Source organism: Sander lucioperca, chromosome 15, assembly GCF_008315115.2.
Source record: "Sander lucioperca isolate FBNREF2018 chromosome 15, SLUC_FBN_1.2, whole genome shotgun sequence".
NCBI classification, from domain to species: Eukaryota; Metazoa; Chordata; class Actinopteri; order Perciformes; family Percidae; genus Sander; species Sander lucioperca.
The window spans coordinates 5,643,675-5,670,706 of record NC_050187.1 but is presented as its reverse complement, the minus strand read 5'-3'; the positions used below and the strand labels follow the sequence as shown (position 1 = coordinate 5,670,706).

General features: G+C 39.6%; 1 protein-coding gene across 1 annotated transcript; it reads right to left on the bottom strand.

The window, feature by feature from the left end:
• Positions 1-636: 636 nt before the first annotated feature.
• Positions 637-26,361, bottom strand: tm9sf2 (transmembrane 9 superfamily member 2). Its single transcript, XM_031313788.2, has 17 exons — positions 26,093-26,361; positions 24,151-24,218; positions 23,496-23,589; positions 21,786-21,913; positions 20,893-21,022; positions 18,012-18,136; positions 16,945-17,053; positions 14,896-14,975; positions 14,509-14,617; positions 13,839-13,971; positions 10,669-10,788; positions 10,454-10,511; positions 10,156-10,315; positions 7,988-8,139; positions 5,235-5,346; positions 2,440-2,611; positions 637-1,137 (listed from the first exon to the last, which is right to left on the bottom strand). Exons 1-17 carry the CDS (start codon positions 26,207-26,209, stop codon positions 1,070-1,072), a joined length of 1,935 nt encoding a protein of 644 aa, XP_031169648.1. The 5' UTR covers positions 26,210-26,361; the 3' UTR covers positions 637-1,069.
• Between the last annotated feature and the right edge of the window lie 671 nt (positions 26,362-27,032).

Sequence of the window (27,032 nt, the reverse complement as noted above, 5' to 3'; positions counted from 1 at the left end):
TAATAAAAGTGTTGCTTTTCTGGGGCAATAAGTGGATTCTTGGAAAAGGGACAGGGTTGTATTCTAACAACTTGACATCATGATTCCCCTTGTGTGTTGCCCTTCATGGAACAAAGGCCAGCACCAAAGTGGGACTTGACTTTGGCTTTTTTTACAGAAATACAATCCTTTTCTGAAAAAAGGTTAATCTGTCCCTGCTTCATGAAGGCTGGTAAACTGCAGCACTTTAATTTCAGTGGCTGTCTCTTTCAAGGCATGCAGAATTGTAGAATCTGTCATTCCCAGAACTGAAGGCTGGTTGGCTGAACCCAAATCAGCAGAGGATTCATCATATCCCCCGACTTCAGAGAAATAAATGAAAACTGTACCACAATAATTTGAAGGAGCTGCTGACCACAAAGCACTCCCTGGCTGTGCCCCTCAAATTTAAACAAAAGTAGGCTGCATTTCTCTGCTGCACTTGGAGGAGCTTTAAGACTGGAACAGCTGTATTGACCCATTTTGACATATTTGGTGTTGGAATGTGCACGTAGACACATTTTGGGACACAATGTGCAACGTGTTGCACACAAAATGGTGACAAGGGCACATTTCATACCACTGTATAATTGAACACAACCAGTCTGAGAAAGAAGCTGTTAAGAAGCAGAGCCTCGCAGCTTTATTTGTCTGACTACAATTTTCAACTACATCTGCAAACTAGTGCATGGATCATGAAATAAACCTAAAATGCATGACATGATAGCTGACACAGTCTTTGGCAGTCCAGCTGTGGGTCGCTGAACTGTGTCAAATACCGGAAACAGGCTAGTAGAGTTATGAATCATTTAGCAGATAGATACTGTATGTTCAAAATTACAACCCAGTGTACACATGCTCACACACAAACATTATAGGCACACAAAGAAAATTGTCATCTGTCTGAGGCAGAGTCCTCTCTGCTTGAGGAAACGAGGAGTTGAAGATTCAGATTGTTTTGTTCAGTTCAATTTGACAGTGCTGAATGTTCCAGAGGTTATTGGGAGAAAGCAACCTCCATCCATATATAGTCTGATGTGTGTTGGATCCTTCAGTCCACTTTAACCACACTGTAGATCTTGGTAACAAACCAAAAACAGGCAAAGAAGCCGATTGAACCTGAGGACAGAGAAAATACACCTTTGATTTATATGAAGTTTTTCTTGACCCATAGCACAACATCAATTAATATACTGCATACACATGTGAGGTTGAGGGACAGTGGGTCACTGGGTAACATCAGTGTTTCATTTATTTCATTTTTTAGCACTGTAACTTTATCACATTGCAAGTTCAGGACACTACGAGACTTAATGTTTAATATTATAGCTTTTCTTAGAATTCAGTTGACCAGGAATCAGATGCATAAAATCTGTGTAGATTATTGACTAAAACTAGGTGTACGCACAGCTCAACACAACAAAAAAATGCACATGTATTATTTTCTTTTTATTAAGCCAAGCATACAAATGGTTCCGTTTAATAAAACTCCACCACTGTGGAATGGTAAAAGGATCAGTGTTTCCCCTATAACTGTACTGGGAACCCCCGCCAGGCCAGGAAAATCATTTTTTGAATGCCAAAAATAACGCCAAATATCCATTGTGTTTCCCCTGTATTCATTCTGCAGCGACGCACTGCCATGAGTCCATTGACAAGGCAACTGCCTTTGGTTAGTTAATGTCTGTAACAGGACAGTCGAGTGGGTTATCTAAAATGCTAAAGTCAGTTGAACAGGTCAATAGTGGTCGGTACAAACAGGCTCGGTAGTGAACAACACACTAACATGCTGGCGGATTCGTGTTGTGTTTTTAGCTGAGCTAGACCAGAGAATATTCAGTTAAAACAGATCGGTGATGCTGTTTTTTCCTTATTGTTCTCTGTGAAGTTTGCTGGTAGTGATGTAATGTAGCTTTTTATGTGGAGTGAGGACTGCGACAGACTCCGTTTAAAAAAGCCTTTTAAATGCTACATTGTGTTTAAGGAAATAACAGGATTAAGAGTGAACAAACTATAAAAAAAGACATTTTCTTTTAAAATAAGCTTCTGTGTGTCCAATTCATGGTGATTTAAAGAGTGGTCCGAGTGGATTTGAAACTTTAAAGTGTTAAATTGAGAACGTAAAGCCAAAGCTAAAGGAAGAGTGATATTAAACTTGGGATCAGCGACAGTCCCAACACCCTTTTGACTGTAAAAATGATTGAAGTCTAATGGTCTAAAAATGCCATCAATAATAAATAAGTCATAATAAAAAGGAAGGAGTTCCACAGTGAGATTTTCCACCCTCTAAACAGATCTTTCATTTTAACCATTCAAAATAATCTATTTTGTAGCCGTGTGCATGAATGATGCCAGCCATGAAAATTCAAAATGGAAAAACACTTCAACCCTCATCCTTCCCATCTTTTTTTATATACCTACCAGTGAATAAGAAAAAGATGAGAGCCATGATCATGGTGTATCCAAAGTACAGGATGGTGCTGGCCAGTCCAGTGATTTGCAGCTTAGAGAAGAAGTAATGAACAGCATAGACCAGGAAATAGACAGCAGTGAAGCCGCTGGTCAGGAAGGAACGCCACTGCCAATGGTAGTCCTGTGAAGAGGACAAACAGCCAAAGTGGAGTAAAGGAAGACACATACTCTAACTGAAGGGTTAAAAAAGCGAAAGGTCCCTGTCATACAGAGCCATGAACTGCCTGTCACTGCTGGGGGAGTGTTAAATAAACAGGAACATAGAAGTCAGAACAAAATCTAATTTAAACTAATGAAAACATGTCAAGGCATCCTTTGGTTTGTTGACCATCAACCTCACACTTCTCATGTCACAATCTCCTGCTCCTAGGCCTAAAGGGGTTGGGGTTAAGTTTTAAACACGACCATATACAGAAATTCTAGGATTTGCGATTTCGGTTGTATTAAAAAAATAAAGTTTACTTTTAGATCATTTCCTGGATAGTGTAATTTATTGGGACAAAAATTAAAGTTGTACTGCAATACGCATCTTTAGACAATGTCAAATCAATTGAATAAAATCAAACTGTAACCGCAGATAATTCAGCATTTTAAATGAGTAAATTAACTTCTTTAGACTCTAAATTAGGGGTTGACCGATAACTGTTTTTTCAGGGCCGATACCAATAATTAGTATTTAATAAAACCGATATTTGGAACCGATATGCATTTACCGTAAAAATGAAAATCTTCTGGTCAAAATGAACATTTTGGAATGTTACAAACTCCAACAGACGTTTGTTTAAATGCGTTAAGCAATTATTTAATAAAACTGAAACTTTAAACATAATACAAAGTCAAAAAAATGAATAAATAAAAACCCGAAGTTTTAACATGCTAACAGTTTGATTGCAAGTGTTGCTTACAGAGCTGTATGCAAAGTAGAGCGCTTTTTAATTAATTAAAGGGTAACTACCGTTTTTTTTCAACCTGCTCCCCATTTCCCCATGCATTTGTATCTAATAGACTGATGTGACCAAAAATCTTTGAATTTGGTCCAGTATTGAGCGAGATCGCAATGACGAGCAGGCGTGAACCAAGCTGCAATGTAACATAATGGGGCAATTGTGGAGCCTTGCTTTTTGTCCAATAACAGTGATTTGTTTTTGCTACTTACAGGCTCAGATTGTTACTAAAAGTGTCTGACAACATTATCGATCTCAAGACGTGACTTTTTGTCCGAAGACAGCGGTGTGGAGAGTGAAACGCGAAACGAGAAAAAGGCGTTCAGGTAGTCTGTTGTTACAGAGTAGGCTACAGAAATTATAGGCTCCTGTTATCTAAAAAGTTTTCAATGTAATGGCTCAATATTTACATGATTTCGACAATGTGGATGAGGTCGTTATAATTGGATGGCCGCCCGTATTCATTTGAGCCAGAGTAGGCTATAGTCTATGGATGAAGTATACGGATAAAGAGCGGGCGAAGGGGGAGGGGGAGGGGGAGAGAGAGAGAGAGAGAGAGAGAGAGAGAGAGAGAGAGAGAGAGAGAGAGAGAGAGAGAGAGAGAGAGAGAGAGGCTGCAGCTGCTCAGTGTTTCGTGCGATCAACAGGCTATAATACATCCATGGTTTTGTGTTATCTAAAAGATTTTCAATGAAAACCATGGTTTGTATTTGCTCATGTCTCACAGCCCTGTTGATCAGAAGAGGGAAATCCTGACGTGGTAACCGAGCGTTGTGTCCAAGGTATATCACTGGACACATCCAGACCACAGATGGCAGCAACAGGTCCCACTCCTACACGTATTCTTTGGGCATATAGGGGCACAGCACCCACAGGAGCACTACCAATATCCTGAGCCTCGCAGCCCTTCAGCCGCTGCTTCACCCTCCTCTGCCCACTGCCTCTCACTCGCTCTCTTCATCCGTAATGTTGTAGCCTACTCTGGCTCAAATGAATAGCCTACATATGGTCAACGAACTATTATAACAACCTTATCCACATTGTCGAAATCATTTAAATATTGAGCCATTATATTGAAAATCTTTTAGATAACAGGAGCCTATCATTTCTGTAGCCTACTCTGTAACAACAGACTACCTGAACGCCTTTTTCTCGTCTCGCGTTTCACTCTCCACACCGCTGTCTTCAGACAGAAAGTCACGTCCTGAGATCGATAATGTTGTCAGACACTTTTAGTAACAATCTGAGCCTGTCAGTAGCAAAAAAAAATCACTTTTATTGGACAAAAAGCAAGGTTACATTGTAGCTCAGTTGGCGCCGGCTCGTCATTGTGATCTCATTCAATACTGGACCAAATTCAAAGATTTTTGGTCACATCAGTCTATTAGACACAAATGCATGCAGAAATGGCGCCTAGGTTGAAAAAAAACGGTAGTTACTCTTTAACTTCATCGGTGAAATAAAACACGATACAGATAATCTGCAAATTGCAGATCCCTACTCTAAATAAATTGTGTTTTTCCCTAATACCATTCTAGCTAATTCCTAGTGATTTTCAGTATTACCCTCCATTGCATTTGCAGTCCATGATCTTGGACACCTGCAAACTTATTGGCAACAATTATTTCCTGCCGCAATGATATAATCAGCAGTAACAGTACTTTTATGCATTAAACTAGACAAATCTAAAATTAATAGCTGATGCTAACAGCTTCAATACAAAAATGTTAATATCATCCCTGAAACATACTTATTAAAAAATAAAGATGATGTCAGTATTGCATTGATTATATTGTTTACCTCAGCACATAAGTGGAAGTAGCAGAGCAGGATGGTGGCCTCAGAGCAGGTGATGACCAGGATAATGAAGACAAGGAAAAGGAAGCCAAACATGTAGTACATCTGATGGGACCTGGATGACAGGCAGAGATATGTCCTTAAGGGGAGACACTACAGGCTAAACATAATTTGGTTACACTTTACTTGAAGGTTTCTACATAAGAGTGACATGACACAGTCATGAACGTGTCATAAACATTATAAACAAGTCATAAACGTTTATGACCTCTTTTCTTCTTTTAATAAGTGTCATTCGGTTTTTGTCATGACAAGTTATGGTTAGGGTAGGGTTAGGGTTCATGTGTCATGACTGTATCATAACAGTGTCATTGTTCATGGGGTGGTGATGGCACAGTGGATATGACACATGCCTTTGGTGTGGGAGACCTGGGTTCGATTCCCACTGTGACACATTAACCAATGTGTCCCTGAACAAGACACTTAACCTCTAGTTGCTCCAGAGGCGTGCGACCTCTGACATATATAGCAATTTGTAAGTCGCTTTGGATTTCTAGTGGCTTTTGACAGTATTTTAGCATTAATGGAGTGATAAAATGAAATCTCCAAAATTCCCTCTTTAAAAACCTTTGACTCCAATATGCACAGCTCAAAATGATTTTTCTATGTGCATGCACTGTGTGCATTAACTTTCAAAATTACATGCGCCAAAGTTTTTTTTACCTGCACCAGAGCCGGCTGAAATTACAGTAATGTACAGTAAAACTACCCTTGACTACTACTGGAAAAATACATCAAGCACTAAAATCCCATGTGAACAGGTGTGTCCTGTGTAGTGATACATTTTGGTATTTCATTTGAGCCACTGGGTCACATTACATGGAAGTTATTGAAAGCATTTTCATTATTTTCTATTAAAATATTTACAGTGGGGAGAACAAGTATTTGATACACTGCCGACTTTGCAGGTTTTCCCACTTACAAAGCATGTAGAAGTCATTTTTATCATAGGTACTCTTCAACTGTGAGTGACAGAATCTAAAACAAAAATCCAGAAAATCACATTGTATGATTTTTAAGTAATTAATTTGCATTTTATTGCATGACATAAGTATTTGATACATCAGAAAAGCAGAATGTAATATTTGGTACAGAAACCTTTGTTTGCAATTCCAGAGATCATACGTTTCCTATAGTTCTTGGCCAGGTTTGCACACACTGCAGCAGGGATTTTGGCCCACTCCTCCATACAGACCTTTTCCAGATCCTTCAGGTTTCGGGGCTGTCGCTGGGCAATACGGACTTTCAGCTCCCTCCAAAGATTTTCTATTGGGTTCAGGTCTGGAGATTGGCTAGGCCACTCCAGGACCTTGAGATGCTTCTTACGGAGCCACTCCTTAGTTGCCCTGGCTGTGTGTTGTTGTGTCTTGTCATGCTTGAAGACCCAGCCACGACCCATCTTCAATGCTCTTACTGAGGGAAGGAGGTTGTTGGCCAAGATCTCGCGATACATGGCCCCATCCATCCTCCCCTCAATACGGTGCAGTCGTCCTGTCCCCTTTGCAGAAAAGCATCCCCAAAGAATAATGTTCCCACCTCCATGCTTCACGGTTGGGATGATGTTCTTGGGGTTGTACTCATCCTTCTTCTTCCTACAAACACAGCGAGTGGAGTTTAGACCAAAAAGCTCTATTTTTGTCTCATCAGACCACATGACCTTCTCCCATTCCTCCTCTGGATCATCCAGATGGTCATTGGCAAACTTCAGACGGGCCTGGACATGCGCTGGCTTGAGCAGGGGGACCTTGCGTGCGCTGCAGGATTTTAATCCATGACAGCGTAGTGTGTTACTAATGGTTTTCTTTGAGACTGTGGTCCCAGCTCTCTTCAGGTCATTGACCAGGTCCTGCCGTGTAGTTCTGGGCTGATCCCTCACCTTCCTCATGATCATTGATGCCCCACGAGGTGAGATCTTGCATGGATCCCCAGACCGAGGGATATTGACCGTCATATTGAATTTCTTCCATTTTCTAATAATTGCGCCAACAGTTGTTGCCTTCTCACCAAGCTGCTTGCCTATTGTCCTGTAGCCCATCCCAGCCTTGTGCAGGTCTACAATTTTATCCCTGATGTCCTTACACAGCTCTCTGGTCTTGGCCATTGTGGAGAGGTTGGAGTCTGTCTGATTGAGTGTGTGGACAGGTGTCTTTTATACAGGTAACAAGTTCAAACAGGTGATCAAATATGTCATGCAATAAAATGCTAATTAATTATTAAAAAATCATACAATGTGATTTTCTGGATTTTTGTTTTAGATTCCGTTCACAGTTGAAGTGTACCTATGATAAAAATTACAGACCTCTACATGCTTTGTAAGTAGGAAAACCTGCAAAATCGGCAGTGTATCAAATACTTGTTCTCCCCACTGTATGTAAAATAAATGAACTACACATTGGTAATTATAAAAGGGTTAAGCTACATGAGACTAATTTTGTATAATTTATTTATCATATTTTTTTTACTAATATGAGCAAGTCAGCATGAAGATATTGTAAAAACACTGGTTTTGTGTTCTTTAAACAGTAATACATTGATCTAAGTCAGCCAGCCCCCAGCAGTTAAACGCGACGGCTGGGAAGTAAACTAACTCCCCACAGCTCTGTTCTCAGCTTTCCATACTTAAATGTAGTAGCAAAGACTGAGGTCGCAAGAAGCATTCTGGCTTTCTATGAATAATTTTTTTTCTTTATTCTCACCAGATTGAGTTTAATATGAAGAACAGCTGAATAAATATACATCCAAAGGGCAGAATTCCTCCCATGATGATACCAGGGAAAGGCTTCGTGTAGAATGACTGCTCTGGGACTTGACGAGGAATCTGATTGGTCCGCACTGGGTGCTCAATACCCTTAAACAATCAGTCACAGCAGAGAAAGAGAGAGAGAATCAAACATTCAGATAGGTCACTCAGAAAACGATTTAAAAAATCACATACATCAGATTTTGAACCACAGTATACGTCTTCACATTCTTGTTGGTTTACTCACATTAGTTTAGAGCGGAGGAAAAATTAAATCTTCATAATGACAGAACATAACACAGACAACGCTTGACCGAGCTACAGACACTTCCAGCAACTTAAAAGAGAATTCCGGTCGATTTCAACCTGTAACTGTTGTTTGTAAATTTGGAGTGCTGTCAGTAGCGAGAAAAACGAAAACAATCGGTGTGTGTTATCCTCCTGCTAGATTTTGCCAACAGGGCAAGTTTTAAACTTGTTTTTAGCCTCTAAACATGTTTGAAATGTCATTACAAGTGCCTACCCATGTGCAGTTATTCCTACCGAGGGAACACAGCGAATTTGACTACAGTAGCTGTGACAGAAATGCATAAAAGTTGTGTTAATCCATACCTCTGTTTATTTCCTGGTTTCTGGTGAAGTCCACACTAGTCGATTGCCAAACTCATACAATCCAATATTTCAAAACGTATTTTTCCCCCCAAAAAAACGATTTGCCGTGGTTATTTCCATAGTAATGACTGTAGCAACAAGCTGTAACCTGACACCACACCACAGCTCAGCCTGCAGAGTGGCCGGCTGGAGTTCAAAAGTTCAACAGCTATCGTGCATGCACATGCAGGTAACCAGGGCAACGGTGAAGACTCACAGACTGTCTTTTTTTTTTTTTTTTTACTCACAGCTGAGCTGAGAGAGAGAGACGAACACGGAGTTTTGGGATAATAACGAGATTGTGTCAGTGTAGAATATCAGCTCAGATGGATAGTTCATCCCAATCCGATGTGCAATTGCACAGTTCTATTAGGAAAAAGTAAGAATATGTATATTTTACAAGTTGAATAAGTAAATTGTAAGAATAAGTAAATTGTACAGTTCTATAATATATTGCTAACACCTGTCTGTTATCAGTGGTTTTATAATATAACAGTACACATTTCATTTGTGCTTTTGTGTCTTTACTTCAACAACAACAAAAAGGAAATTACAATATCACAATCTAGACACAATCAATGTAAAGTATGTACAGTGCATTGTGTGGTTTTATACATAATCATGCCGCAACATAGTCTGAAGTGTACAAAGAAAAAATAGTTCAGTACTCTATTCCTAGGTCTAGAACATGCTCATATAACACAAACTCGAACCATTTTCTCATATTCCATAACTCCAAGCTCCGTCTGTCCGTCTGAGCTTCTCTCTGCTTTTCGACAACAAGCTCCACCGTTGCTATGGTTACCTTATGCGCATGCGCGATAGCTGTTGAACTTTTGAACTCCAGCCGGCCACTCTGCAGGCTGAGCTGTGGCGTGAGGTTACAGCTTGTTGCTACAGTCATTACTATGGAAATAACCACGGCAAATCGTTTTTTTGGAGTGAAAATACGTTTTGGAATATTGGATTGTATGAGTTTGGCAATCGACTAGTGTGGACTTCACCAGAAACCAGGAAATAAACAGAGGTATGGATTAACACAACTTTTATGCATTTCTGTCACATCTACTGCAGTCAAATTCGCTGTGTTCCCTTGGTAGGAATAACTGCACATGGGTAGGCACTTGTAATGACATTTCAAACATGTTTAGAGGATGAAAACAAGTTTAAAACTCGCCCTGTTTAAGCCTGTTGCTGCTAACTCTAGCAGGAGGATAACATGGTGTAGGCAGCACCGATTGCTTTCGTTTTTCTTGCTACTGACAGCACTCCAAATTTACAAACAACAGAGAAATCGACTGGAATTCTCCTTTAATTAGTAATGCCGTAGTATTGTATTCTTTTTCACATTTGGTTATTTTTTTACTTCAGTACTACTTACTGTACTTAACTGACGACATTGTGACAGCACATTCTTTTTTGCAAACCACCACTGGCATGAAATGTATACTAGCAACGTTTATATTTACTCACTGTCTTCTTGAAGCCAAAGTATGCTCCTATAAAGGTAAGTGGCACTGATATACAGAACCAAAGAGCCAATATGGCTACCAGAGTCCCAAATGGTATGGCTGCTGAAGACCCTTCACCCCACAGGATCAAGTTCATCACAAAGAAATCTGCAAATACCACCCTGAGAGAATGTTAGATGAGAAGTTATTCAGTGAGAGAGCGGGATCAAGTGGTTGTGTCTTTGTCCTGCAGTAAACTTCTATCCTGGTGTTGTGTCCATTATTATGTTCAGTATTTGAGTGATCCATAACAGTCTTACCCAGGGCAGAGGAAGGCTGTCAGCAGAACGTTGGTCTTCCACTTCTCTCCTCCAAAAGCTGACAATTAACCAAACATAAAGACAAAGGAAAAAAAGGAATTATAGAAATCAAATTAAACTGGATTATGAAAATAATCAGTAGCTGCAGTAACCTGGAATATTTTTCTCATTATTCATACAACATAAAACACCTCCCTGTTTCCTTTCCCACTTACATTTGTAGAGGCGAGCAGCCACATATCCAGCAGGAGTTCCCAGAAGAACCCAGAGAACAACAGCACATGTCATCAGAGCCCCACGGTTCGCCGGAGAGAGGAACCCAAGACAGGCAAAGACTGGAGAGGGGGGGGGGGGGGGTAGGCTAATACCTAATAATTTATAATAATTTATATTTGAGTTTAAAAACCTGATCATAAAATATTGGCTTATATTGGATTTGTATGGCCCTGAAGGGCAGAGCACAACAACATTTGACAAAACACAACAAAATAGAAAACACAATATTTTACAAAACGAAAAATGTAGGGACAACATTCTTCATGACTGGACAGAACCCTGTATTGGAAATTGTATGTGTAACTGCATGTACACTTCAGACAGAACTATGCAAACCTTTAATACCGAATACGGTATTGCTTGTGTTTCTGGTGTAGAACGTTGAAAAGTACGACTAAAGAAGTTGTTAGAATGACACCAAATATAGTATGTCTGTGGAGTTCCCATATTGCTAACTGTTAATAAACAGCTGTGCCATCAAGGACACAGCCCCTCCCTCCCCCCCTCATGCTAATCCATAAAACCTCTGTGTAATCCTACGTTCTTTGAACACTTTTGCAGACTGCTTGGTAATCTGTGAAACTGTCTCCTTCTACTTGCAAGATAAATAATAAAATAACAAAGACAACTCCAGTGTTCCAGACAATCTTAATTCCCAGCTTCATCAGAGAGATTTTCTGGATGTGGATGTGTCATGGAATACTAAGGTAATCACTTACGCCTTTGTCTTTATAGAGTTGAAAAGTGGGAGGAGCTATTTTGGACACCCCTGGTTCCTGAAGTAAAGCCCTATTCCTTTTTCCCATAGACCAAAGTTGGATCGGTATAGAATGGTTGAATATTAGCACAGCCAGTTGGCGCAGTCGCGTTTCTTAAAATGTTGCTGTGTTTTTTAGGTTTGTGAAATGTTGGGCTCTATTGTCGTGTTGGTATACGGCAAAAAACGTAATGTCACACCGTGGACTGGTATTTTCCTTGCCTGTGCCAGTTTGGTATCTTGGTAGTTTGGATCAACAGAACAACCTTTCTAGGATAATTGCCTGACATCCGGCACATGGATGTCCCTCCCCTTCTTCTCTTCAGGAAACAACAACAAACTTCGAGCTAGCAAGCTACACGCTGAAAATGGCAAGTTTTGAAGAAAATTTGGATCATTCAACAAGGCAGGCCTGCTTGGTTCTTTCCGGGGAATGATTGTAAAGATTTACAAAGATTTGGGACTGATTGGTGGGATTGTTGTGGACGAAGTACACAAGGCGATACACTGGTAAGAGTAAATTACGTTTAACCATGTATCCAACTAATTTAAATAGCTTACATTACTGTATTGTGTGAACAGTAAACTTTATTTAATATTGTATGTGGCGTTTTCTTTTGCGGGTTGCAAATGTTCCACCAAAACAAGTTCTTTCCCGAGATTATTTTGCAGAGCCACCATCGCTGCATCCAGAGCTGAGCGCCGCCCAGACCTGTAGCCAGACCTTACTCTACAGCGCTGTGGAGATAGGTCTGGCAATGCAAGACTAGTATCTTGGTGACTCATTGTGTTTTGCATCTCCGGGCCACTGTACATTTTTCAGCAGAAACACTTGACATTTTCAATAAGAATCCCATAAGTCTAGTCATTAAAGAACTGTGCCCAAGATATGTACTGAGCGGAACATTTTTCAGTGTAAAAATAGACATGTCAGTGCTCTCTGGTGGACAAATGTCATAATGGAGACACTGTTTCTAAATGACCTAAAATATATATTCGATTCTATTCGATCCTGGTGACCTCTGGTCATTTGTAATAATTACGGAGGTTGTCTGTGATCTTAATCCCGTGTGAATCGGCCACGTCTGTAATTTGTCAAGTAAATTCCCCCGCAAATGACCTACGATATTTCGCTCAACACCGATGTCCTGTGATAATATTAGTCCCGTGCGAATCGACATGTCTGTGATTTGGCGGGGTCGTATATCATTCTTTCAAGGTTTTTGTTTCCTGTGCACTTTTTTTATCCCTCTCGCAAAGACAGATATGGGATTGCGGGGAGCTGCAGACGCCGCCTTTCATGGCCAACCTAGTCTGGACCTCCGTCCCCGAGTTGACGTACTCCCTGCGGCTTTGTCCCAGGGCTGATGGTGATGCCGTGTGGGTGTCGTTGCGGCAGGGATAGGGGATGTGCCTCTGGGCCTCTCTACCGGGCCTGGCACAAAGAGATACGGAACCCTGAACCCAAGTGCGGTGCGGCAGCCTCGCCCTGGCCGTCCTCCGTATCCAACTCTCGGGGTACAGATATGTCAGTAAAAGCAGGCTTCGCTTCTCCTGTGCTAATATGCCACATGAAACTCAGACGTGGGGGGGGGATTTCTAAATCACCTGAGGTCCCCAGATGATACTAATTCCGTGCGAATAGGGCTTTACTCTACTGACATTTCTTAATACTCCTCAGCAGATATTTGTATACTGATACCGTGATACTTGGGATAAGCTAATATTGGCTGATCATTTTCTAGAGTTCAACTTTCAAATAAGTGGTTTTGCTAATATGTTTAAAGTGGGGATTTGTTTACAACCTCTCATCTGACTTTCTGCCATTTTCTTTAACTGACTCCATTATGAATTGTGTCTAGCATATGCCCACCTCCTTATATTGCAGCAGCAAAAAATCATATAACTAATATAAATAATGTTCAAAATCTGTTATTGCTCAGAGAGCGACATTAAGTATTTCCTGAGTTGTTCTAAAGAGAGGCAGGGAGGTAAATAAGATATTTGTGCAATTGTACACTCTTTTTCAAAGCATGAATAACTCTTTTTTCAGAATTATTTGATGCCACAAGAAGTTGCATGTTTTGTATTTTACACTTTTGGTTTTTTTTACTTAATTGGGCAAGCCAAAGAGTCAGGGAGCATATTAATGCTCCCTGACTCTTTGCCTGTTTCTGACACTTGATAATTATATCAAGTGTCAGAAATAAAGAGTGGACAGAAGAAGAAGAAGAGGAAAGCTAATGGCATGTCAAGAGCAAGTAATGAAGCAATAAACCTATCAGGCACTGTCACTATCAGGTGGTACTAGTTTGTTGAAGATAACAAAGATTTAAAAAAAAAAAGACATACAAAGGGTAACAAAGGTCATAATGAAGATCTGGGTTCCAGAGCCGAGGAAAACAGACAGCAGCATGCCCTTCCTGGGAGGACGGAAAACATCTCCATGGACCAACTTCCACCCAAACTCCTCCTGAGCATCCTCCTGGAAAACAAGATGGATGAACATATATGATGAGAACCTCAAATCAAAAATCATATGCATCATGATTTGTTTTGCCAAGATTTTTAAAATCGATTTTTTTTCCTAGAATTGTTTTTTTTCTTCTTCTTTTTTTTTTTTACCAATGATTCACCTAAATATTTTCTGTTTAAACAGTACCCCAGACGGCGACTACACAATATATCCGTTTCCAGCAAAACAGACCGAAAGCAGAAAATGCAGAAAATACATACTTCTTTACAAATTAAACAAATGTCAGACTGACTGACTGACGTGATGGGCATTCTTCTTAGAAAACAATTAGTTTTTGGAAATGTCTCATGATATATTGTCTCTAGAAGTATATTATTCAACTTTTGTTTTGTTAAAGAAGGAAAAGAAAATCGCAACACTATCAAATAGCAATAGCAATACTTCTAGAATCGCAATAAATGAAAATCGCAATACAAATTGAATCGCACCCATGTATCATGAGAGAATCGAATCAGGACAAAAGAAATCCGTCCCAGGCATACTCACCACTGAGTCCATCTGATTGTATCTGGCGATATCTTTATGCAGAGTCCTCAGCATAATCATGGCTACCATTCCAGACAGGAACAACACGATCACCAACGAGTTCATTATGCTGCGGATAAAAGACAGCAAAGCCAAATTAGTTATCGCTGTTGTATCAGTATTTGATGTGGATTATCTCTTTGCCTAGAGACAAGGGGTCAGCTAATGGACATTAGGGCATATACAGCTGAATTTACTATTGGAATGTGTATATTTTTACCTTTAGGTTATGTTTTTAGTTTGGTTTGTCCATTTGCTTGTCGGTTTGTTAGTTTGTTTGTCTGTGAAATTCCAAACATTACAAGCAGAAAATTCATGAGTGTGTGTGTGTGTGTGTGTGTGTCTTACCTGAACCACTGGATGTTGGTGTGAGGCATTGACTCCAGGATGTAGTCCCATCTAGACGCCCAACGAATATTCTTGTCTTCCTACACACACACACACACACACACACACACACCTGTTTTGCAGTTTGCAGTTACACTCCATTATCTAAATACATCTAAAATGTTCAGTGCAACTTGCTTTTAAGAGTGGCTAATAACTAGAGAATGCATTTCCTGCAGAAAATGTGAGAAAAGAAAAGTGAGAATAGTTGAAAAAGTGGAAATCGGTTTAATAAGTATGAATTTCATTAAAAAGTTGAATAACACCACTAATGTATAAAATAATTTATTTTCTAACTGAAATTATGAATAAGTATGGAAGACTTACAAATGCTGTGAGAAACATTGATGAAAATGCAGAAATATGGAACAAATTGTTTGAAAAATCTCAAATGCATTGCACTACACTGCTGTTAAACTGCCACCTGTGCCACACAGCAGCTATTCAAAGACACTGAGAGCAAGCTCTCAAATAAAGGCTAAGACTGCGAAAACGATAAGTGGCATCAGTCAAATGACGTCATCCTGAGATCCTGCGAACGTATCGGTATGAAATTTGTGTGGATAAACTTAAAAATGTGGGCATATCAGCGATTTAAAAATGTGGTTCGCTCTGTATTTCACTCGGAAATGTGGAGGATTTTAACAGGGCAGCAAATGGAGAAAGATTTGGAACTTTTGTCATTCACCGAGCCAAAAGTATAAGTCATATCGCATAACTGAGCACATTGGCTGAAACTAGACAAAAATACCTACATTCTGATGTATAAATTGTGCATGACAAGTAAATATTGTGGGTGTGAGAGCAATTTATAGAGAAGGGACAAAGATATTTTTTTTAAGGCTCTGTGCTCTGGCTATGACATCATCCACTCTAGCTCGCGCAATACACACCCATTTTAAACGCAAAAAATCCTGAAATGATCACTAAACTTAAACAGCTTTTTCACAAAAACTGTAAAAGATATCAAACAAAAAAGCCAAAGCCTAATACCTGAAGTTTTCGTGAATTGTGTAAAGTTTGAATCACATCTGTAGGTGAAAGAATGTAGGAGGAGATACATTTTGAAGCAGAAGATGATTTGAAGGATTTGAAGCCCGCTCTCATTGAGTTTAATGTTAAAATAAAATGTTTAAAAGCTTAATATTTAAAAAAGTATAAATAGTAGAAAAAAAGTTGAAGAAGTCCCATCATTAGCTGAAAGAGCTGAACATTTTAAAAGTTGAATGGTTTTAATAGCTGAATGTATGCAGAAGTTACGGAGAGCCAAAAAACGTATGGAATAATAAAAATAAGAAAGAACAGAATAACAATAGTTGGAATGCTGCTGAATCATCATTCCCACTAATTAGGGCCCCCTAAACACCTACAAGACTGTACCATGGTCTGCTGAAAGGTGTTTTAATAGCAGAGCATTAGCAGTGACATTGCAGGCTCATGGTTCCATGCTGTTGTTTTTATCAAAGGTCGCCTGCCTCCACTGACTTAATGACTGCATTAGGGCTTTATTTCGGTGTCTTTACGGCTTGATGCACCACAGTGGGAGAGAAGTCCATTGCACAGAACTGTTGGCCTGCTCTGAGCAAGCAGAGAGGAGACACACTCATTCTTGGCACCAAGATTGCTGACAGCTAAGTACAGCTGCAGTTTTTCTCCTATAATCATACAGGCCTAGTAAGCCTCCAGGCCAACGGGGATGTGTGTGTGTGTGTGTGTGTGTGTGTGTGTGTGTGTGTGTGTGTGTGTGTGTGTGTGTGTCAAAAATGTAAAATTGTCTTGGGGAAAAGGTGAATTAAAGGAAGTCAAATTCCGTTACTCAGTATAAATACTGACTATTTCTGATAGCCTGAAGTTGAGTGCGTTCACTCTACTTCATCTTTTGTACCAATTATTGTAATTACGCTACAAATGTTGGTGCCCCGCTACAGAGAAGAAAGTTGAAACAAGGCAGAGCACATGACAAAAACATGGACAGCATTAAACACACAGAGACAATACTATTGTACTAACCACAAAGTTGATAGAGTAGGTGTATGGGATGTTGAACACTCCAGTTTGTTTCTTTTTCAGGAACTTTGGCCCTCCAGTACAATCAGGGCTGTCATTAGGGTTTTCATAGCTGGACAGAGAAAGAGAGACAAAAGAAATAGATCAAAGTAGTAAAGTCCACCAGTTATCTAATTTGCATATTGCGATCTAATTACAATACAGGCAGAACCTACAAGAACACTAATTAATACCACACTATTCAACTAGTCTGTGGAACAGATGGCTTTCATACCAGCGGACAGCACCAGAGCTCTTTTAGTATCCATAAAAAGTTCTACAGCTGGCTCACATGTTAAAGCTATAGTGTGTAGTTTCTGCCGCCCCCATGAGGAATTGTAAGTAATGACAACAACACATCGGTGATACAAGCCTTCCGTGACCGCACACCGCATCACCCCTCTCCCCCTCCCCCACGCAGTTGCTAGTAGTCACCCCCCCCCTCCCCCACGCAGTTGCTAGTAGTCAAGGAGGACACGGAGAATTAAAAAAACATGATGGACACTTCAGAAGAGGTAATTATCTTCACTTGAGCTTCTGCGCGGGAAAGTCACCGGACGCCACAATCTACTGAACATAGCCATACTGAGAAATACAGAGAGAGTTGTGTGGAGCTGATAGTCTTAATTAGCTTTGTGGCAACTCATTTGGCAATGGCTTGAATGTAACGGATGTTCATTAATATCAAAAAGTTACGCACTAAAGTTTTAACCAAACGACAAATATTTTTGTCACATACACAATCATACACATTAGAAAGTGTAGTAAAACATTTTAAAATTATATATAAATGCATATAAGAAAAATGAAACAGTTAAACAATTAAACAATATAACCAGTATGAGTTTCAGAAAAATGAAACAATATAACCAGTGCATAACAATATATGCAATATATAAAGGGGGGAAGATGACCGGTATGACATGAATGTATGGCAGGTGGATGAATTATAAATTATATATAAAGCTGTAAACCGGTTCAGGACAGCTCCAAATCATAGATCCATATCAGCTAAAACTGCCATTCATTACCTTTTGGGTTCAATCTTGGCAGCAACCAATCGTGCTCCCAGTTGTTCATGCTCAACGATGTGGTAATGGATGGTGATGTCCACATGGTTAAAGATGTAAAAAGCATCCTTTTCATTAAAGTTAGACTGGAAAACAAAACCAAGACACAAAAGGTTTAAAGCATAGACATATAAAGTAATGTGTTATACAGTTACATCTATGTGTAGGATATGAACCATTCTGACTTTGGCAACTGAGACAAGTGCTAGTATCAAAAAAGGCAAAGTGGCAGACAGTGATGCATGCCGCTGACCGCGTTTCTACCCCCTATCAAATCTGATCCACAGATTATGAATTCCATCAGGATTTGCACGTTTAAAAAAAAAAATCTAAAACTTATGCCATGACAATAGTCTGGACGTATGGATGCTATACTTACATAAAGATCAGCTAACGATCGTAGCACCTTAAAACTTGCTTGCTGCGGTAGTCGTGTTATCGGTGTTACGCGGTGTTTGGGCATACACTGACTACATTACTTGCCCAATGCCCCCACCGTCGTTTTGTTTTTCCTTTCTTTGTTTTGGAAATAAAACCCATTTAGTTCATTTTTGTATATCAGCTCCCATGTTCATCAAATAAAAAAAACAACAACTCTAATTTGTAAAATACAAGCATAGTATTAACTAGGGCTGTCAGTCGATTAAAAAAATTAATCTAATTAATTACATACTCTGTAATTAATTAATCGAAATTAATCGCATACATAATTAACCGTGTCTGAACCGATACTTTTTAAGAAAGTAAAAAAAGAAAAGAAAAAAAAAGGGTACTAAACAACAGTTGGTGACATTAAAGAACGGCTTGTTTATTGCTAAGGCCATATATGGTCAAAATAAAATTATTTAATAATAATGTATAACAATAACTTATTTCACTAGTAAATTGCTGTTGAACGACAAAAACAACATTTACAATAACTTCAAATGCACCACGAGTCTGTAGTTTACCAGTTTCATTGAACACACCGTCTGTGTTGTTTTTCCGACGGCTAAAACACAGTCACACTTTACACCGTTTAGCATTAGCTGTCAGCATTTTAACCGTTTTTAATCCAGCTACTAGCTAGCGGTAGGCTAACGTTAGCTGCTGTTGAGTATAGTGTTAACTAGCGTCACATGCAGCGGTGTTTGTTTTGCCTGTATCGTCTTCAGAGCATCAGAGAGAAGAGCGCAGACATATCAGTGGCACCAGATTTCGGTAGCCAGGGTTGGCAGGAAGAAGATTTTTATAAGTAAATGTTCCAATTAATGATCCAGGCAGCACATTCTCGTCTCCCTCCTTCATTTTACAGTCCAATGGTGGCTAGAACAGCTCCGGGTCAAACGTCAATATGGAATGGATTAATCTGCGTTATTTTTTTTAACGCGTTATTTTTTCTCAGATTAATTAATCGAAATTAACGCGTTATTTTGACAGCCCTAGTATTAACACCAGGGCGCAGCTGTGTCGAGTTTCGACTGGGTTTTCATCCGTCCTCTGCAAGGCTTCATACCACATCGGGAGTGTTTTGCCTGTCTAGAGCATAGACTGTAAAAAAAGATGGAAGACGTGTCTCCACTTCCTCCCACTGTACACAAGTGAAGCCAAAATTTTCCCGGATAAAGAGCCGCCATCTAGTAATTCTGGAGCCAGAGTCTCGCTTTGCCAGACCTTCCTCCACAGCGCTGCAGCAGAGGGTCTGGCTATTCCGGCATAGGAGAAAAACATGCTCTGGTTTATTGGCATTTCTTTAAAACCAATCACAATCGTCATTGGCGGCGCTAAGCTCCTCATGGAGCCACGGAGCCGCTGCAAAATAGCCTAGGGAAGGAACTTGTTTTGTGGAACGTTTGTACGTTCAAAGGTTGCATTAGTCGTACAAGAGAAAACTCAGATTGGACAGATAGTCTAGCTAGAAAAAAGAAAAGACATGCATCCGGCGGAATTTCCGGCGGCACAGAAGCAACCCGGGAAGTGGAAGTCGTGAATATAGACTAGCGCTGTAGTGGTGGTCCTGACTACAGCTGTCCATTTTAAAGGTTAAAATGCCCAAAAAATGATCTTTAAAAAAAATAAAAATAATTAACACTTGATCAAACGTCAGCATGATAAGAACTAACTAAAATTAGAGAAACCACACACAATGTACAAATGTACATTGACTTTTTAGTTTGGCCCATGTCCCATCGGCTAACATGGAGGGGGCAGGGCTTATGACCTATACTGCAGCCAGCCACCAGGGGGCGATCCAGATGTTTTGGCTATGCATCAACCCCTGGTCTAGAGTAGCTGCGATCAGCTCCGGCGGACAGGCAAAAACGCTCCGCCTCTGAAACCCAGCAGGAACGACGCACAGCTGCACTCGGTGGAATCATTTATAAACTGAAAGTGTCTGCTCCACTCCGTACAGCAGCAGCAGCAGCAAAGTCACAGCAGTAGCAGGAGTCAGATTTCACTGTCGTGTTCAAACGGCAAAGAGGATTTGGTGTCAAAGCGAAAAGCAAAAGCATCTATTTGGAAATATTTCAGATTTAAATTTATGAATATATTTTCTTGAAAAATGTCCAGAATAATCTGTAATACCAGTGTTGTCAAGAGTTTATTAACCGGTGGGAAAGTTTCCTCACCGTGGCATCCCTAGTCAACATCTCACTGATGTTATGTATCAGAGCTCCCTGTCTAAATTGTAAATTTCCCACTGGGGATCAATAAAGAGTATACATTATTATTATAATCAGTTTTTATATTATATTTTTTTTATAGAATTGGATCTCATGAATTACTGGCCTATTGTATATATGTTTGATTGATAAAAACGTGACATATAGTGTTAAAGGATGTCCATGTGTGACCCACTCACATTGACCACGCAGGCATCTTTGGGGCGACCTGCTTCTGTCACATAACAGCCAATAGGGAAACCAGGATTACAGAACTTCTGTCCATCTTCAACATCATAGCACCAGGTGACTGGCATGTTATCCACAATCCTACACACACACACACACACACACACACACACACACACACACACACACACACACACACACACACACACACACACACAAAAAGCCTGTGATGCTAACAGTATACCGAATGTGGGCGTTTGCACGCCTCCGGCCACAGACTGAATGACGGAGCTTGATTCACTCATGATAGAAACAACGGACATCAATCAGATGAACACCACTCATAAATTTGCTATCATTTACTGTATTTTATTAGTTGATATTTGGAGTTTCTTGATGGAAAATTGTTTCAAGCTACTTAGATGTTCAAACTAAATATAGTGTGTACTTTTGGCCAGTTTGATCGGTTTTGTTGTTGTCTTTGTTTATTTTGTGAGATGTTAAAACTTTGGCTAAAACAGTGCCAGTTTTGGCTGCATCTTGCATCTTTCTTGAGCTAGTATACTTCCTCGTCAGCCCCCACTCACATCTACTTTTGTCCAGTGGGCTGTGCTGTTGCAGTACTTGTACCTTGTCTAATAAACAATACCAAAGCTATTCATGGCTGTCAAGTTTTTGGTATGACTGTGTCCATACATACATGCTGTACCGAGATCTTCTCTGAAGTCAGATTTTGTGTTGTAATAACTGAAGCTCATCAAGTTTGTTCTATTATTCATCAAAGTAAAGATTGACCAGAATTTCTACATCACACAGTTTATGTGTTTTTGATGTATGTGCTCTAAGCATGTGGTTACATTTCCCTTCACTTTATGATATTAGTATGTCAGTGAATCATACATACCAGTGATGCTGGTAGTTGAGTAACATGCCTTTCTTGAGGAAGTCCAGTTTGGCTTTGTCTGGTGGGCTGTTGGTGTCGTAGGTTTGGGTACACACCTTCTGACACATCGCAGGTTTCTTAAACTCAAACTGACACACAGGAGGGAGTTAGTATGTGTGTGCTTTGGCACTGTAACAACTGGGTTTGGTTGCCAAACAACGCATCATTTATCCACAGTGCAAACTCTACAACAAAATAAAGAAATTCAATTTGACATAAAAAAGCAGGATCAATAATGTCAAATTTAAAACCTTTTCCTTGCCCGTAAAAAAAAATACAATATATAACATAGACATTAGTCTCTGTCTGGGTCAATCAGGTGTTAATATGCCCCTTTGTAATGATGTGAAACAGAGGTGGAATGAATTAATAAATCCCCATAAAGCACCCACAACAGTTGTGGGGACCCTGTAACTTCAAACCCAGACAAATAGGAACATCAGCACAGACCTAGCATATACCTGAGATGTGTTTAGCCTAGCTTAGCACAAAGATTAAGAGAAGCAGGTGTAAATGTTTAGCCAAGCTCTGTCATCTTAAAACAAGAGTAGGTCAAAACCTAGCATATGACTGGACTGTGTATGGTCAAAGTGCAAAATTGTGGCTAAATTGTTAGTCAGTGGTAGTGTCTATAATGTGAATTCTTGGATATCAAATGTCCATCTGTAATAGTCTGCATTGGTCCCAGTAATATTTGTTCTTAAGGTGTACTGAAGTAGCATTTAACATTATGGTTCAACTATGCTTGAGTCAAATTAATGAGAACTGTCCGCACCTCGCTGTAAAAGCTTTCTTCAGGAGTGCCCATGGACTGTTATCGTGATTTCTCTGATAACTGTTTCTAGAACTATTTCCTTCTTTCTTTAGTTTATTTCGAACAAAAATATATAAAATATAAAAATACAATAAGTTTATTGCAACATACAAAAGGAAAAACAATATCTAGAAAGTGTTATAAACTATATGTTTGTCTGAAAAGGAGCATTCTGCATGAAGCAGAATCTTGTTATTATATATTATAATAATATAATATGGAGTAATTTTAAAACACCTACCAAAACTTTTGACATTTAGCACCAAACAGCCCATCACCCTATAATCACCCATCCTAGTACAGTCAGTATACTAACCCACTCACAATCAATTAATCTCTCTTCATCCTCATATCCTTTTAGTAAATTGTTTTTATACAACTTTGTAAACCTTTTAATGTTTGAGCACCTGCTCCAAACCATTCCAAAGACTCACTCCCCCAGACAGTGATGCACACTCTTTAGAGTTTTTATTTTTCAAGTTTTGTTCTTCTCTCAAATTATACCCACCCTGCTTTTCAATAAACATTTTTTGTAAATTTCCCAGAAGTAGATTATTTCTTGCTTTGAACATGATTTGTGCCATCATCAATCATTCTGATTGCTCTCTTTTGTAATGTGCATAACGACTGTAGGTTGGTTTTGTATGCTTTCCCCCAGAGAGTATGCAGTGCTTTACTGTCTTGATTTATTTTGCTGTGGTCTTTGCCAGTTTTGCTTTGACGTGGTTTATGTGAGGTTTCCAGCAGATTCTGTGGTCTAAAATCACACCAAGAAATGCATTTTCATATACTCTTACTATACTTAATGAGGTTTGTTGTGTGTGCGTGCGTGTGTGCGTTCTGTAGCTGTGTGTTACCTTGTATGGTGAGGGTTCAATCCTTTCGCCAAAAAGAACCTGGCCCAGATTCTCTGATGGACGTTTCATTTTTTTCTCTGAGCAGAAGTCAAACCTGCACAAACAGGAAGCGACTGTTCAAAATGTTTGGGGCAGAACACATTAAACTGCACAACACCTTTATTCCCCATTGAACACTGCATTCAGTAACTTGTTATCTGGGCCAAGGGTTTCCACATGATAGAGAGAAATCCAAACAGATGAGAACGAGAGGCTCTCTGCTTACATTAGTACAGATACACTGTTAAAACTCCCTGAATTCTGTCTGAAATTAGACCCGACTTGAATGAAATAAGAGAAATGCTGATGCATCGTTATCCATGGGCTGAAACTTTTAATCATGTTGAAATGTTTTAAGAGTTCTGATGTTCTGATGCCACAGCAGGTGCCTTCCAACAACTGTTATTGAATAAATAACTTAATTTGATACACTTTGAATATGATGAGTAGGAATGTATGAATCCAAACACCATTTTTAGAAAAGAACAACTAGTGCAGTGCAGAGAATAACCAATTTATTACAAAGTTAAGATGAAAAACATGCGTTTAAATCTAAATCTATTTTTGGAGGGAAATCACAATTACACAATTACAGTGTTACGCACTTGGCACTTACGCAGTATATTCATAAGGCAGAACAGACTCCACTGAATCCAACCTGTTCACAAACAGCTCAATGGTCGACTAGAATAAAACAAAGCAGACAGACACATATTAGACAGACAGTAGGAATGCTCCTATCAGGCTTTAATTTTCATGTTGTTAGATATTGATTCTTGATTGGCTTTTACACCTTGTCGTGATGACATTGTGTTGACTTTTTTTTATTAAAACTCAACAGCAGTGTGTCTTTTCCAAAAACAATGTTCTGGATACTCTGGCTAGGTAAGAAAATTTGTTTTGTTGCTTTTTTGTAATTTGGGTGAATAAATAAATCATGAAAAAGTCCAAGGGAATAAATACAATAAAAGTTGCCCCAAATACAATATTTTCTCTATGCTAAACTTCCTCAACCAATCATCTAGTTTAATTTTTTTAAAATGTATAACAAATCAGTCGTACATGGTAGCACTTTGCAATTTTCACCAAATTGTAGGTCCAACTGAGCAGAAATGTTTCGCTGCGAGGAATTATGAAGTCCATTGCTCTGTTTTTCTCAAAAACTATAAAACCTCCAACATATTTTGCTTAATTAACACCCACATTGCTCCACTGCATCTTCAGACTGTCCTCCACAAACAATCCAGCCAGATTTGTGAATTATAAATAAATAAATATTTTACTGCAAACAAATGCAAATTCTCGCAAAATAAATCTCCAATGTTTATGAAAAGAAATGACAAAATTTGGATCTTGTGTGGTAAATTACAAAATCATTTTTGGCAATATTTTGAATTCTATCCTGATGTGAGCTATTGCAGTCAATGGGAATAGAGCATTTTTAAACATCAGTTTTGTCATATCTATGTTGTGTAGATGGAGAATGTAAATTCTCAGAATTTTGTCTTGATAAATGAATTTTTGACACTCGTTTGTCTTTACAAGCAACCCTGGTGATTGCCTCAGTCATAGTGTGAACTGTGAAGCCATCTATGGTTTCTAACTTACCAGTTACTGTATCATGACTTGCCCTTGGTGTCTGAGGTTGTGGGTTCATGCCCCGGTGGATGCAGAATAAACATGCTAATGCCTAATACTCAGGGATTGTGCTGTGTGGATTAGAGACTTAGGTTTCTGGGTTCCTTTCTAGCAAAAAAGCTGGAACATTTTTAGTATGTTCTGAATGTGTTTTCTAGTCAGTCTGAATGGTTTTAACTCAATCTTTTTATATGAAAATGTGTGCTTTGTAAAGGCTTTTGAAAAAGCTAGAGGCCGGTGACTATCACATGTAGTCAAATATGGCACAACTAGTTGCAATACCAGTGCAGTCTGTCACTAAAAACGACTAAACCACTCGACTGTAGAGGATTTTACAAGGCATTACACATTTCAATACCAAGAACCAACACCTCACAATATTCACAATACGCACTTTGTAGTGTAAATGAGTTTACGAATATTTTTAAGTAGCCATAAAATAAAATAAAATGGATAGGATGAGAATATAAATTAATTCTAATCTTTTAATGTTAGTCAGTTCAAATCGGTATCAGCCCTACGAGAGTATGACTAGTTTTGAAATACTAACTGAACCATCAGGAGTCACTTAACGTTATACAATCTGGCAATATCTGTTATTAGTTTGATGTCCAGCGAACGAAGTGACTTTGAGGTAGCTCGCTAATCTCGTTATGCAGTTAACGTTAGTTTGCTATGTAGCTAGTTAGTTAACATAGTAACGTTATACGTTAGCTTTGTTGTTTGTTTTGGCTAACGTTAGCTGACTCACATACATTAACGTTATAGCTGTTTATAAAGAACTAACGTTAGCTAACCAAGCATTTGCATTCCAATACCTTTGTCTATTTGTTAAGTGGGAGCACTTGATATTGATTTATTCAGTTATTTTGCTATAGCATCTGGCAGCTACACAGTGATCTGTGACATGTTTTGTTTACCTTGCAGTCTGGAACTTGGTCTTTTCCAGGCTCACAAAAGCTCACGGGTGCCAGACCCGGTAGATAGAATCCGGCCGCTCGAGCCAGCAGCGCAGCCCCAAGCAGCCACTGCAACATCGTCACACCGGCCAATCTTCACCCAAAATTTAGACTGTAACTTGCTCCTCTTCGCAGTTTTAAGACTGCATCTGACATCCACACTGGGCAGCCACCAGCATCCGGTTCTGCAGACACGTCATATGCCGGAAGTCCTGCTTCATGAAGTGGAGCCAAGCATAGATATATATATCTATGGAACCAAGGGGGTAAGCTTCGCTTCAGAACTCGAACCTCGTGTCGATACACGATCTGTTCTGCCCATAGACAGTATATAAACTGGACCAACAGATCCCGTTGCTCTGGACGGAGACCAGTGAATGATATTAGACATAGATATTAGAAGCACTTTTCGTTCACACATGGATGTATTAAGATAACTGGATACAGTGTTCGGCAGGAAGCCCCGTACGTTCCAATGAGAGTGCTCAAAAGCGCATAAAGCAAACATGGAGTGTCGGTACACGATCCGTTCTGCCAGCACGATCCGTTCTGCACATGCGCAAAATGTTCGCGCATGCGCGGTTGTACGAGGATTTACGACACTGCACGATCTGTTCCACGCTTCCGGTCGACAGCCAAGCTAACGTTAGTTTAGCTAACAGCTAATTCGGCTAACCGCTAGCTGATTGTAGCGGTCTGCCGTTAGCCTCCACAGGCAAGCTAACGTTAGTTTAGCTAACGGCTCATTCGGCTAACCGCTAGCTGAGTGTAGCGGTCTGCCGTTAGCCTCCACAGGCAAGCTAACGTTAGTTTAGCTAACGGCTCATTCGGCTAACCGCTAGCTGAGTGTAGCGGTCTGCCGTTAGCCTCCACAGGCAAGCTAACGTTAGTTTAGCTAACA

Coding starts and splice junctions, on each gene's coding strand:
- tm9sf2 (XM_031313788.2), bottom strand. CDS start 26,209: ATGTTGCAGTGGCTGCTTGGGGCTGCGCTGCTGGCTCGAGCGGCCGGA. Junction 13,972..14,508: donor ACAATCAGATGGACTCAGTG/GTGAGTATGCCT, acceptor CTTGTTTTCCAG/GAGGATGCTCAGGAGGAGTT. Junction 8,140..10,155: donor ACTTTGGCTTCAAGAAGACA/GTGAGTAAATAT, acceptor TGATTGTTTAAG/GGTATTGAGCACCCAGTGCG.